Source organism: Lissotriton helveticus, chromosome 1_2 (assembly GCF_964261635.1).
Source record: "Lissotriton helveticus chromosome 1_2, aLisHel1.1, whole genome shotgun sequence".
Classification (NCBI taxonomy): Eukaryota; Metazoa; Chordata; class Amphibia; order Caudata; family Salamandridae; genus Lissotriton; species Lissotriton helveticus.
The window spans coordinates 7,117,953-7,132,719 of record NC_136058.1 but is presented as its reverse complement, the minus strand read 5'-3'; the positions used below and the strand labels follow the sequence as shown (position 1 = coordinate 7,132,719).

General features: G+C 46.3%; 1 protein-coding gene across 1 annotated transcript in view; it reads left to right on the top strand.

The window, feature by feature from the left end:
- Positions 1 to 7,393: 7,393 nt before the first annotated feature.
- The window catches only part of EEIG2 (EEIG family member 2), a 494,462-nt gene continuing 487,088 nt past the window's right edge, over positions 7,394 to 14,767 (top strand). The window contains exon 1 of the mRNA XM_078668430.1: positions 7,394 to 7,853. Coding sequence (XP_078524556.1) covers positions 7,579 to 7,853 — 275 coding nt within the window. The 5' untranslated portion in view covers positions 7,394 to 7,578. The remainder of the gene's footprint in view (positions 7,854 to 14,767) is intronic.

Sequence of the window (14,767 nt, the reverse complement as noted above, 5' to 3'; positions counted from 1 at the left end):
GAGGCGACTAGCGATCACTTGCAAATATGGACAACTTCAAGACGACTTCATCAAAGATCAAATAGTGATGCACACCACCAACAAATCAGTGCAGGATAAACTATGGGCGCATGGCGAAGCGTCGCTCAAAGAGGTAATCGCAATGGTGTAGAAGGCAGAGCTTTCAAAACGTTGCGCCGTAGCAGCAAAGAAGGAGAATGCTCAAAGGATGATTGTCAATAAAATTGATGATGCTGAGTCTCCAGGCAAGCAGAGGAGTGCACCAAGTGATGGGAAAGGAGTGACCAAATGGTCAGGAAAACCAGGACAGTCGGGGAGACAACCCACGGAGAGCAGGTTTGTGTGCTATAGATGCGGAAATGCGGCACACACAGCCCAAGATAAGCGATGTCCTGCATTCCGCGCCAGATGCACGTTCTGTGGTTTGATCAGTCATTATGAGAAAGTGTGCCGCAAGAAAGGAAAAAGGTCGATGGTAAAGTACATTGCGCAATCTCCGGCGGGAGAACAGGCAGAGGAGGAACTAGAGGACGATGACCTGGTACTATGCATTGAAGAGCAAGTGTTGGAAGTAACAGGCAAGCGCTCTGATAAACCACGAGCGGACATGTTGATTGGTGGAGTAAAAATCAGGATAGCGATTGATTCAGGATCACCATACATCATAGTGCAAAGATCAGTGTGGGAAGGTGAGTTCAGGCCCAGTCTCGGCCCTAATTTGGAACCGCCTGACATCAGACCGATATCGTACACAAACAACCTGATTCCCATGGTGGGTTACAGAACAATGAAATTTGAGTTTAGAGGGAGATCGGCTGTATGCAAACTGTACGTGGTGGAGAAAGGGCCCTCGGCGCTAGGATGGAGAGATCAAGGAGACCTTGGAATAAAGTTAGACCCGGGAGGCAAGGAGCAAGTACTGCTTACAGATGGTGACAGTTGGCCTGACCTGGAGAAAGTAAAAAAGGACTTCCCCAAAGTATTTGGAGGCATGGTTGGCAAACTAGAAAAGTTTGTACACAAGATCCTACTCAAAGAAAACGCGAGTCCTGTATCCCACAGAGTTAGAAACATACCCATTGAAGTCAAGGATGCAGTCCAACAAGAGCTACAAAGACTGGAGGAGCAAGGGATAATCGAGCCCATAGACAGCTCGGAATGGCTGGCGCCCCTGGTGGTTGCCAGAAAACCTAACGGCAAGGTGCGTTTGTGTGTGGATCTTCGCAAACTCAACAAATGCCTGATAGTGGAAAAATTTCCATTGCCAAGGATTGAGGAAATGCTAGCCAAAACGAGAGGGGTGACATGGTTCTCCACAATTGACCTCACCTCTGCTTACCATCAAATAGACTTACACCCAGCGAGCAGAAAGCTCACCTCCTTCATCACACCCTTTGGGTGTTACCAGTACCGCAGAATGCCCTTTGGGTTAGCATCTGCAGCAGCGGTGTTTCAAAAACTCATGCACCGCCTATTCAAGGACATGCAAGGCGTCCAATTCTTCCAGGATGACATTCTAATTATGGGAACGGACCGAGAGGATCATGACAGGAAGCTAAATGGAGTATTGAAGGTGTTGCAAGATAAAGATCTCACGGCTGAATGGGACAAATGCAAACTGGGCATGTCAACAGTCACCTATCTTGGGCACTGTTAGACCTGACACCTTTTGGCGTGGTTCTTCCCCCATCTTTTTGCCTCTGACTCATGTGTTTTGATGCTGTGCTGGATTTCGTTTTTTGCTGATTAAGATGCTTTGGACACTCTGCCACTGCTGATCAGTGTCAGAGTGTAAGTGCTCCCTCTGTAAATTGTGATATTGATTGGCATATTTGTATCACCACGAAGTCCCTAGTAAAGTGCACTGTGTGTGCCAGGGCTGGTGATGACAAATGCTACTAGTGGGCCTGCAGTGCAGATTGCGCCACCCACATGAATAGCTTTAAAATGGACTCAGGCCTGCCAGCGCAGGGCCTGTGTGCTGTCAGTGGACTGCCCTGTCCCCCTGGCCAGTGTCTCCACTGGCTGGGCCTAACCCTTCCCTGTCTGTGCACATCAGCCACCCCTATGGAAGGCTCAAGGTACCCCCCTGGGCAGGGTGCAGTGTATAGCTAAGGTAGAGCATGTACTAGTGCAGGTCACATGCTCTGGTAGTGGGCAGCAGCCATTTTATGTGCTCACTGCTGTAAGGCTCTCTTGCTCCATAGAGTAACATGGAGGAGACTGGCCCCATGTGATGCCAGCCTATCTTCCCATAGGAACAAGATGGGACATAAGTGAAGGATATCCCTGAACTCAGAATTTAATGACACATCTTTTAGTGAAGGGTGTTTTTAAATCCCGTGTTGGAGAATAGCATTTTTAGAAAGTGGCTGTTCTCTTGTCTAAACCTTTCTGTGTGCCTGGGTTTGTGGAATGCCTGCCTGGTCTGGATGTGACAGGGGGGGCTGCAGAGCCCCGGAGGAGAGGGTCGGAGCCAGCCTGGGGATGAAAGGGCACATCTGCCTGCCTGGGAGGTGGGAGGAAGGAATGCCTGATAAGTACTGGGCTGTGCCGGCCTACCCCCCCCCCCCATGCTAGCTCCCTCCTGGTGGTCAACTGACACCTCTGGCCCTGAAGCTGACAGGAAGAAGAAAACCAGAGACACCTCAGTGCTCCGCAACCCCCAGAACTGGTTTAGACTGGACCCGGGGCCTCCATGCACAAAGACTTCAAAGGACTTCAAAGACATTGAGGGGTATAAGGAAAGGACCCCTGACTACAGAAGTTTAGATTCTGAAATTCTACAAGCAAGAAGGAACCTCGGCTGGAAGGAGGACGGCTAGAGAACCAAAGGAAGATTGCCTTGCTGTGTGCTCCAAGGGCTGACCTGTTCTACTGTCTACCTGGAAGCTGAGGAGGAGAAAGGGACTTTGCTGTGTGCTGTGACCCTGCCTGCTTGCAACTGCCAAGACTTTGCTGTGTGCTGTGTCTACAATACTGAATCTCCAAGGGCCTGAGAAGAGCTGGCCTCCTGCTGGGAACCCAGGGTTAAAGGTTCCTAAAACTTTGCCAAGGACTGCTGAGAGATCGTGCTGTGGTCCGCTCCAACGTGTGATTATTACTTGCCAGCCGGGAGGATTAATCGCTGTGCTCTTCGGCACAGATTCAGGGGGTGAGGAGGGACCCGGAGTGGTTTTCGGCGTCCTAAGCTCCCCCGGTTGATCCACAAGTGGAGAATCCGGCTGACCGTGATCAGCGGCCCCGAAAACCCCTTTGCCGCCAAATCACCACCGCGGCCCGGGGCCAGCAAACCCCCCGTAACCTGCTTCGAGGTCTGGGAGTTGCCGCGGCGAAGAACGAAGCCGCCGTGCTCCCATTGGTGGAGGGAGCCGAGCCCCCTCACTAACGCCGCGACGGGATTGGCCCGTGCGGCGCAGCGTCATCAGTGGTGGTGGGCCGTGATTGGTTGACGGCCCGCATCGTCAGAGCCGAGTCCCGGGAGCCGCTCTGCCAGTGGCTGACTCCCGGGTACTGCAGGGGCTCGTCTGAAGGGCCGCGACCTGATTGGTCCGCAGCGTGGAGCAGCCTTCAAGCCGCCGAAGAAGCCGTGATCTGGTGACCCCCCAGCGAGGAGCCGACCGCCGGAGCAGCGGCCTGACCTGTCCTCGCCGAGGGAGTGAGTCCGCGTGTGTTCCCCACCCCGGGCCGGTCGTCCCCCGAGGTGTGCTGCATCCCCCGCCGCTCGTTGGATTGTCGAGAGCGGGCGGGAGAGCACGAGGGGACCGGCCGGGGCAAGGAGCGAGTGTGCTCTACGGGGCGCGAGGCGCCTGAGACCATCCGGCGCACGTAGCAGCCCCGAACACCAGGAAAGGAGCCCCCCTTCCCCCAGCATCCGGGTGAGACGCGCAGGAAGCGCTTAGAGTCCCTGACACCAGGGGCTCGTTATAGGGGCTTATTTTTCTTTGACGCTGGCATTGTTTACCCTGCTCTTGGGAGAGCGCTTGATTAGGAATCAGTGGCCATATTTTTAACTACTGATTTAAGGGACTTGAGACTATACATGTTTTTGCATAAGAACTTCCTATTTACAAGCAACATTATTAAGATTAAGTGCAACCCGTAAAGATAAAATGCAACAGCTTTCTAAAGAAGTGTTTATCATGCAACTGCTTTAATTACTTGCTGAAACTAGATAAAGTTATATATTTTTATAAAATATACTTACCTGTGTGGTCTCAGTTTGTGGTGGATTGGGGATTATTGTTGTGTTAAGTGCAAATGTTATCCACATTGCCTCTGTTTAGCCTAGACTGCTCGCGCCATGCTACCTAGAGGGTGAGCAGGGGTTATCTCAGAGGGTTATTCCGTCGCCCTGACTAGAAGCAAGGGTCCCTACTTGGTCTAAGGTACTTACCTCTGCCAACCAGAGACCCCGGGTTCTAACAGGCACGAAATAGGGAGCCAAGGTATCATCCCAAAAAAGGAAAACATGAAAGCTATTTGTGAAGCCAGAGCACCGGTCAGCAAGGACGAAGTAAGATCATTCCTGGGCATGGCCGAGTATTATAGCAAGTTTGTCCGACACTTCGCCACGAAGACTCACAGACTGAGACAACTTATCAGAGATAAGACGACATTCCAATAAGATGATGAAGCCCAAAGTGAATTTGAGGAACTGAAGAGAAGCATAAGTCAGGCGGTGCCGTTACATGGACATGACCCCTCAGGACGGACTATCCTGACGACTGACGCCAGTGGGAAAGGTTTAGGAGCTGTACTGGCGCAAGAGAGGGATGATGACACCATAGAGACCCTTAGCTTCGCCTCCAGAGCGTTATCTTCCACGGAGCAGAAGTTCAGTGTAATTGAAAAGGAGATGCTGGCGGTGACATGGGCCATGGGAAAATTCAGGCAGTTCCTGTAGGGCACCAGATTTAAACTACAAATTGACCACAAACCACTGTTCAAGGTGCTCACCTCGAGTGGGCATGCCACTGCCACTCCACGCATAGCAAAAATGACCCTTAAACTATTAGAATACACATACGATGTTGAGTACTTACCTGGGATGCGCAACAAAGTAGCTGACTACCTCAGCCGTGCCTCAGCCATGGAGGCCGCACCTGAGCCCTCGTCGGAAGGAGATGAAATGGTGGCCGCAATGGAGGACTCGGAAAGAACGATCAGCAGGCAAGAATGGGCACGAGCCTTTGAGTATGATGGGGACATGACAGAAGTCAAACACTACCTGATCAAGGGTTGGCCAGAAAAAAGGAGACTTAAAGACTCCCTTAAGAAGTTCTATGAAGTACGGGAGGAATTGTCGGTGAGTGACTCTGGAATCTTCGTGTACCGCAGTGATAAAGTGGTGCCCCCCATGACTTTGATCCCGCTCTTGTTGAGCCAGCTACACGAATGCCATCTCGGCATCGTGAACACGAAATTGCGAGTGAAACAAATGTACTGGTGGCCAGGTATGGATATTCAAATAGAAAGGCATGTGAGGGAATGTGACCAGTGCCAGGGGCGGACAAGATATTGAAACCCCAAAGACCAGCGTTGGGCAAGTTCGAGCAACCACGCAACCCGTGGGAAGACATCTCAGTAGACATTCTGGGACCAGTGTTAGACAGCCAAGAAACAGCAAAGTACCTATGTGTTGTAGTGGACAAATACTCCAAGTGGCCGGAAGTGCATGTACAAGAGGAAATGGATTCTGAGGCTGTGATAAAATTTCTCACCTCAGTGTCTCTAAGAGAAGGGATACCAAGGACGATCCTAAGTGACAATGGCCCGCAGTTTACATCTGAGAAATGGACCAGATACATGGACAGGAACGGCATCAAATCAAAACACACCTCAGTATACCATCCGGAGAGCAACCGCCAGGTAGAAAGGTTCAACCGCGTCCTGATGGGATCCATACAAGCCGCAATAATGAAAGGTAAAGACTGGGAGGTGGAAATACAGAGTATGCTGTGGGCATATAGAATCACTCCAGCTTCGAAAGGGTACAGCCCCTTCCAGATTCTGCGAGGGAGACACCCTTTTACAAGAGACAATGTAGCCTGGAGGGAAAAAACGATCACCAGCAAATGGTCACCTGCCGTCGTCCAGCACAACCTGGAGAAAGCTCAGAAGGTGTACACTTAACATTTTAATAAGAAACGGAATATCAAAGGGACAAGTCTGGAGAGAGGGGAATGGGTGAGAGTCAAGCTCGCTGTACTCAAAAGGAAAGGAGAGAGCAAGTACAGCCCACCCCTGCGAGTGGAAGAGGTGTACGGAAGAGCTACATTACTCAGTGACGGAAAAGTATGGTCCCAAGATCACATGGCAAAAGTCAACAAGATTATACAATGGCCCACAGGAGAAGGGAATGACCAGCACGAGCAAAGACTCAGGAGTGACGTTGAAGAGGTGACAACAGGAGAGGAAAGCCTAGAGGAAAGGAGAATGCAAGTAGAGGTAAATCTGGAGGAGTTGAATAAAGAAGGGACTCCCACTACAAGAAGTGTTGCTCCCACAAGAAGTGAGTCTGGGACACAAGGAATGATGGTGAGCCCTGCACGAGAAGATACCCATGAAGAATCTACGCCGGTAAGACGAACACGTGCTGGGAGGATGGTGGTCAGACCTGCTCGCTTCAAAGACTTTGAATTAGAGGACTAAATAGACTGTATCTCGTAGTCTTTTGTGTTTGGGAAAAAAGGGAGATATGTAGAGTCGCGCTCTAGCTCCGAGTGCTGGTGTCATGACGCGGCACGTCGGAGCGAGAGCGTGAACGTTGTTCACATGCGCCAGCGGCTGTAGGCGCATGTTTGACCGGCGATGTGCGCCAGAAGTGACCGGAGCCTAGAGGAGTAAGACGCTCGGCGCTCTATTAGTGATATAAGTTCTGCCAATAAAGTATTATTGGTAAAATAGTTACCCTGGTACTGTGTCTTCACTGGGAGAGAACAACAACATTCGCCCGTATTTGAGACATAAACAGCTCCATGTGGTCCAAAAATCTCATGCACAGCTGTATAATTTATCCTTGTATCGTGGTTAACCTTAGCTCATACTGTCAAGGCTGTAACGACTATGATTCAAAAGCTCCATGTGGCAGTTGTACTGCAATGTACTACTGAAACAGTATTTTAGAGATAACGTCAGATAACGTATTTTTTAAAGTAAAAATAGAGTTAAAGGAAACACGAGCCAAAAAGTGTACAATAAGTTGACCGACAGTCCTAAAGTAGAATTGTTGTGAGTGAACCGGCAGCAACGTTCGTCCATAGCGGTCGCAGAGGCCTGCCTGCCTGCCAGCCTGACTCACTCACCCCCGTAGCAGTACCCCTTCTCCTCTCTAGCAGGCAGCCAGCAGGGCCCGTGCGCAACCTGCGGTGGCCGCTGGGGGCGCTGCGGCCTAGACGCTGGGCGGGCCTCGGCTGCACTGTAGCCGCCTCCTCCTCCTCTGTCCCCGGAGCGGGCAGCAGGCGGGGGCGGTGACGGGTTTGTTTTTCTTGTAGCTGAGCGCCTCCCCGGAGCTGCGAGTCCGAGCTTCCTCTAGCGTGGCACGGCCGCAGCAGGAGGAGGGACGGTTCCCTCTCAATGACCCAGGGATGCCGGGAGTCGGATTCGAAAAGAGCCGTTTCTGAGGACTGTCGTCTCGGGCTGCCCTCCACCGGGCTGCCGTCCGCCCCCGCCGGGCTCCCAGCGCCTCTTTCGCCCCGGCTTATGGCTTTCATGATGATGAAGAAGAAGAAGTTCAAATTCCGGGTGGATTTTCAGCTGGACGAGCTGTCCTCCGTGCCTTTCGTGAACGGGATTCTGTTTTGCAAGATTCGCCTGTTGGACGGCGGAAGCTTCAACGTGGAGTCCTCCAGGTAGGTACTCGGCAGAAGTGCCCCTGTACACAACCTAACAAGAGTCCCCAGCGTGTGCCCCTTGCCCGAAACCCTGCCTGGCTCACTTGGGTCACTACCGTCTTCCCCTGCCAGTGCTCCTGGCCGAGCAACCTGCCTGCGTGAAACCCTGTCTCCTGCTTAGCTTAGTAACATACCAAATTGGCCTGAGCCCCAAGCTCCTGCTTTCTCGTCTCCTGTCTTTTGAGCTGTGCCTACTGCAGTACCTCTCTGCCCCGTGCCTTAGTTCCACGCCTGTGACTTAATTTGTTTTGTGATGTGGCATGCCTATACCCAACCCCGAACTGCCAAAACATGTTCTTTGCCCCCTGTCCCATGCCTATTAAATCCCACCACCGGCGGCCAGCGCTGAGGAGATCATTTGCCCGTCCCTCTCTGCGTGTGCCAATTTTTGCTATTTCTAATCATTGGTTGTGACCTCTCTCTGCCAGCCTTCCCCCATCTACTCGCTTGTGCCTGGTCCAGCAGGATGTGCCCTCTTTGTGCTAATAACCTACTGGTGCCTCCCCTAATTAGAAGGGATTCTCTCTGCCTTCTCATTATTAAGCTATCCTACGTCCTAACACCTGCCCCCAACCAGTGACCAGAGGAAAGTTTCCTGCTGCTGTCCTTTTGTGTACTTGATTGCGAGATGGGGCCATTGTTGTGCAGCTTTGGGGGCTCCCCAGCTGTCACACTTCACGTCTTCATTTTGTAACATCCGAATAATTGTTTTTTTAACATAGTTTTTATAATTTAATATGTGCACTGTTTAGTCTGCTAGTGTTTTCCGCAACCTTCCACTTAAGGGACTTGTATTTAGTGGATTTTATGGGGTTTTTCAGCTACCAACTTCTGGCATTAAATGCAGTGGTAGACTGCAAGTGCTATTTTCTGAGATGATTTTACGCGATGTTACACGTTTTGCTTTTACGACCGTGAGTGCTGTCGGGTGATAAGTGTCACTATCCGCGATTAGATGCCATGAGTAAAACTTTCTGTAATTTTAATGTCTGTTAAGAAAACAATGTGCAGCTTTTCATGTTCAATGCCTTGGGATGCTTATGTGCCATTTTCCGTAATTAGATATTGAGGATTTTACCAATGCCCACTTCTGGCATTGGATAACTCCAGTTGTTAGCTGTTCCCCTGCCTTAGCGTGTTGTTACGTGGCAAATTCTAAAAAATTGGTTTCTTATGTTATATTTTGCGCTGACTGGCATTGTTTCTTGGAATGTTCTAGCGCCAACCTCTGGATATTACAAATGCTATTTTCTGATAGGTGGGCAACCTGGGATATTCTTACAAGTGCCTGTTTTAACTGATGAATGCCGTGCGCTATTACAAGTACCCTTTTCTGTTTATGTTAGTGGACTATGTGGGGTGTTATGCTTTCAACTTAGTCAATGAGTATCTGGTTATATTACAAGTTGTACTATTTAACTGTTAATGCTTAGGGGTGTTCAATGTTCCACTTGCTGACAATGAGTGTCTGGATATATTATCTGCGCTACTTACCTACACTGGATGTTATGTTTGCCAATTCCTGACAGTGGTGATCTTGGGATGATATTATTGCCACTTCCTGACATTGGGTGTCTGAAGATGCTACAGGTACCACTTTCTGTCAGTATGTCTTGGGACGCTACAAATGCCGCTTGCTGTTAATGGTGGCAAAAAGTGTTTAAAAATGTAACTTTTTTGTGCAACATTCTTTATTGGTATTTAATCACCCTACAATCTACTGATCACGTATGGTTTCATGGAAACAATTCAAACAAGATCTCACAAATTAACATTTTGCACATATATCTCTATTATAAGAAATATTTGAGAGTAAATACAGCCTAACCTACTATTGTTCGTCACACTAGCTCGCCAGATCATAATGACATCATTTTTATTTTCCAATGTTTTTCTGCTTTGGATGTTAAAAAGGTATGTAATGACTTTCTCTGCTTCTAGTTGTTCCCTCAGTTCTAGAGATGTACTTGCCAATTATCTTGTCTGGAGAGTACTATTTGAGCTCTACAAGCATTGATGCTCCAATAAGGTCTTTTTGCATTTACAGTGTTCCCCTCGATGTGGCCTTGCTAACAGCCCAGAATTAGGGCAGATTTGTTTGGGGTGGCATTTTTAGATTTGTATACGGTTATGTGAGATTAAGTTTCTTCTTGTCCTTGGGGGGCCTTATGTTTTAATTTTGAAATGTAGTAGTGCATGGTCTGATGGTCATCTTGGACTAATTTCACTGTTGGAGATTTTAGATTTAAGTGAGATAAATAAATCTATTGTAGATTTTGTGTGGTGTGGAGTTGAAAGAAATGTATACTTCTTTCTCTGGAACGTAACAGACTCCATATATCTATTAGCCCGAGCTCAGAGCGAGCATCAGGTAGCACTGCCATGTCATTGTTATTACTGTTGGTCCAGTTTTATGTAGTGTAGGATCTATGATAATGTTCCCGTGTCCACCCAATATGTTGTAATAATCAAGGTCAGTCATGACTTGCAAAATTGTCAGAATAAAAGTCTTTTAAATCTGGTTCGGCACATGCAGTATCTATGCACAGTATTCTGTTCATCATCTTAATTTTAGCAAAGGCCTTTTCACCTTGTGGGTCTGTCCAAGTTCTCAATACTTTGTGGCAATGCCTTTTTTTTATATATAAAAATAATGACTCCACATTTTGTCCCAGTCGTGTTTTGCTTTTCCTGTCTTTATGTTCGATTTAGAGCAGCCACTACCCACCACCATGCCTGCCCAGACCCTTTTCAAATATGAGGCATCCCTGTCTCCTTTGTAATGGCAATGTCTGCATTTTAGTTCTAAGACAATGCAGCGTTTTATTTTCTAACTTATGTGCCAAGGCTAGTAACGGTAAGTGTTGAAATGATATACAGCTTTGTGGTGAAGTGTGGGATGCAGTCGAGTGGTAATTATGACACCTACTGATTTGGAGTAAGGTGAGTTTTTTTTTTTTTAGGTTTTTCACTCGTGTTCCAAAATACGATCTAGTAATGGAGTGTGGCTTCCTGGGAACACAAGGGGGATACGTCAGTATAGTGAGGGCAGTCTTTGAGTTGACAGACAAATCAACTTAGGTGAGGATTCATAATATACTACTAAGAAAGAATTTGAATCCGTGGGCTCCAAGTTCTGTCACTCGACTCCAGGCAAAGTTAGGGCCCATAAAAGTTCATATGGAGGCCCACAGATTAATATTCTATCCAACAAATGCTGGGGTGCTAGATTAATATACTGTCTAGCCCCGCTCCACCTGCATAACTAAAGCTAGATTCTTTCTGTATCCATTTTGGGGCATTAATCCTCTAAGCAATTGACGCTCAACATATACTAAAAGATTAAAAATAAAACAGTCCTCTCTTTCTTTTTTCTGAATATTGTTCAGACATTATTTCCGTTGATTTCAAAGGGGATCTGGATTTGTCATAGTCTTTGTGAAGCAGATCTACTATTTCTCCTAAATTGTCCTTGATCTTTGTTATCCAGGTCTGCCTTGTTGCATGAATCCTGTCTGTGATCAGTTATTGTTATCCTAGTGATCGGCCACGTTATCCAGTGAGTCAGCTCTGTGTGGAGATACTGTTTGTGAGAATAGGAGCTGCCTCGCAGATCTGGACAAAAACATTTATAGTTGAGGTTCTAGAGCCTCAGTGTATCCGTCCTTGGTGTATATGTGGTATTGTGTGGCAACATAGAGTTTCAGGATTGTCATTCATGCTACAATTGTTATGTTTTGTGTATTCTCTCTATAGTCATTACTGGAAGTACTGTTAACAGCGTATCCTCTACATGTGGTCAACAAGCAGATTACTCTGGTCAATAGAGACCGGAGCATGCATTTTAACTTCCTAGCACCCCCGACAGGGGTACGTTCTCCTTGTTCTGAGAATTAGGTTATGTTAGTCAGTTATAGTAGCTCTGTCTTTGTGGAAAAGAATGTTGACAGGCCCTTCCTTTTTGGAAAGTCAGGTAGAGTTCTCAGTTTTAGACTCTCACATTTGCCAGCTTCTTCATAGGGGTATTTAAAGGCTCTTTTCTCCACCCCTTGGGGTATTAAGTCGGATCCTTTGCCACTTAACGCAGTCAAAGCTGTTGCTCTGGTTGCATAAAGTTAGCTACTTTGGCCCGGACCGTCTTTTCGCTGCCATTGGTGCGCTCCTTCCCATTTGGCCTCCATGGATCATGGCTGCACCAGGCCACAAAGCTGGTGAATCAAGTGTTCCCTCTGTTTGGCACTGACACTAGACAGGTCCATCATTTACCAGGGCTAAGCACCCAGGCAGTCAACTCGTTTTGGCCCAAAGTTTGTCGGTTCTTACAGAGCTTTAGTCATGCAGCTCTTTCACATAGCAGCCATCTTGTCCATGGCGTCGCTCTGCCCTATATTACACTTTCTGACAGTGAAGTTTTGGGATGCTGTCTTTGGACTTCTGAGGATTCTAAAAGTGCTGTTTTCACGCTGCAATTTGTATATCTTCAGACAAATGAAAATGTCTACTTTTTCAGTCCTTTCCCATATTGTTTCCAATACCTTGAGCATAGTGTAAAAAAAGGTTGTGTTCTTGAAATTGCACCTTACTTCTGCTAGTATACATATTTGGTTGATTGCTGCCCAACTGGTCGGTTATATATCTCGTTGTAGGTGGATCACCTTTAGAAGTTCTAGAAAGTAGTACTTTTTCTGCAGCTGGAGTTCATCGCTGTCTTGCTTATACACAGTTAGTTTAACGTTTTTCAATTCCGGAATTGCCAGGAGCAGCACCATATTTTAGGAGCACATTAAATGGGTGCTATTGCTACAGCGGGAATCCAAAAATAATTTCTAATCAGTACTCGCCATTTCCCTGAAACCTTTAAACACAGAACCATTCGTCAGTGGGGCCCATAACACTGCACGTTTACTCTGTTCACTTACACTTGGCCTCAGGGTTTTTGGTGAATCGCAATGGATAAATGCTGTAACATTTGGTGGAGTGTCTAAACTGCATTTATTGATTTCTCCACAGCGTTCGATAGGGTGGACCGAGGGACGCTGTGGAGGAAATTGCTTGCTATGGGAATACCCGGGAACTTGTTAAGAGTAATAATAGCACTCCACTCATCAACATGGACCCAAGTCTTGTTAGGAGGGACTCAGGGCCTTTCAAAGAAAATTCCCACTAATAATGGCCTGAAGCAAGGGTGCTTATTGGCCCCATTGCTTTTTTCAATTTATATAAATGATCTACCAAGTCGGTTAGGGGAATGTAAGGGGGACCCTCCACAAGTGGGTGATCTAAAAATAAGCTGTCTGCTATATGCGGACGATGCAATATTAATGGATCTAACCCCAATTGGACTCCAGAGGCGATTAACGGAATTGGTCAGGTATACTAAGGATTATTTTTTAAAGATAAACATTTCGAAGAGCAAAGTGATGATTTTTAGTCATAGTGGCTGTAAGGTTAGACAAAACTTGAAATGGTTTTTAGGAGATGAAAGAATGGAAATAGTAAAATGTTATCAGTACGTAGGATTTTTTTTTACAAATAGGTGCTCTGCTAAGAGACATTTGGACCATTGCAAAAGTAAAGCCATCTCGCAAGCATCTGGTATTAATCGCCTTTACTTGCAATGTGGAAAAAGACATTTTTCTCACACTATTGCAGTATATAAAATAAAGATTCCTCCGACTCTAAACTATGCAATTGAAACAATAGATGAAGGTGAGTGGGCAATGTTTGAGAAGGTGGAAGGAAAAATCTGGCGCCAAATATGTAATCTAAATTATTCTGCGCCCATTGCAGCTCTTAGACTTGAATTTGGCCTCCTTTCTACATATGTGCTTTCGATGGCAGCGTGTTTGCGGTGGTGTAAGGCTCTGCAGAATGGGCAGGAGAATCTATTAAGGGCTGCATTGTTTAAGGAAATTTTTGTTAGTCTGCTAAAGAAAAGTGTCATTTTTAGAAATTATTTAAAATCTTTAAGTATTTTTGATCTTGATTTTGAAGAAGTACTCCGTTTAGATAAATCAGCTCTAAAGCTTATTATTAAAAAATCTATATATATGATCTCAAGTAGAAGAGATCAGCAAACATGTAATGCGAATGGAAGGCTAGATTGCATTATGGGGAGCTTTATTGTCAAAAAACCTCAGCCATATGTATTTTGAAACCTGTATCATGGAGCACGTCGAGTGCTCTTATTATTGAGATTGAACATGCTTCCTTTGAGGATTGTGACAGGTGCTTGGGAGGGTATCCCCAAAAATGAAAGACGCTGTAATCTATGCAATGGCGGTGTACAAGACCGTAATCATGTCCTGATAGTGTGTCCAGCACTCCATCTAATTCGCCGTAAATATTTAAGGCATGGTTTTTTACAGCATAACATTGCAACGGCAGAACAGGCCCGCAATTTTCTTATGTTTCCCCCATCCGAACTGATGTGTTTTAAAATTTTCTGCTTTTTTAAAGAATTTTTAAATGTTTATTAAAAGAAAAATGAATGGGTATGGGTGAATAGTAGATATTTTAAAAAATATTGTGTGTAATCATTTTTTGTATCAGTATTTTATTGAAGCACTATTGGCACTTTGATAGACCGTTAAAAATAATAATTCCATTCAACCTTTACTGCTTCAGATCATATTTGTGGGAATGTTAATTAACTATGTGTGTTGCATTACAAAGTATTAGTAAAGCATTTGCACTTTAATTAATGCATTAGCACTTTAGTTAGTACTGTTGAAAATAATTGCTGCTATTTTCGATTCTCTTCTTGACAAAATCATCTCCTAACAAAAAAACTTTTTTAACACCCTTTGTCTTTCGAAATGTTTATCTTTGCTGATAACCGATGATTTTTAGACTAAAAGCCGATTGATAGG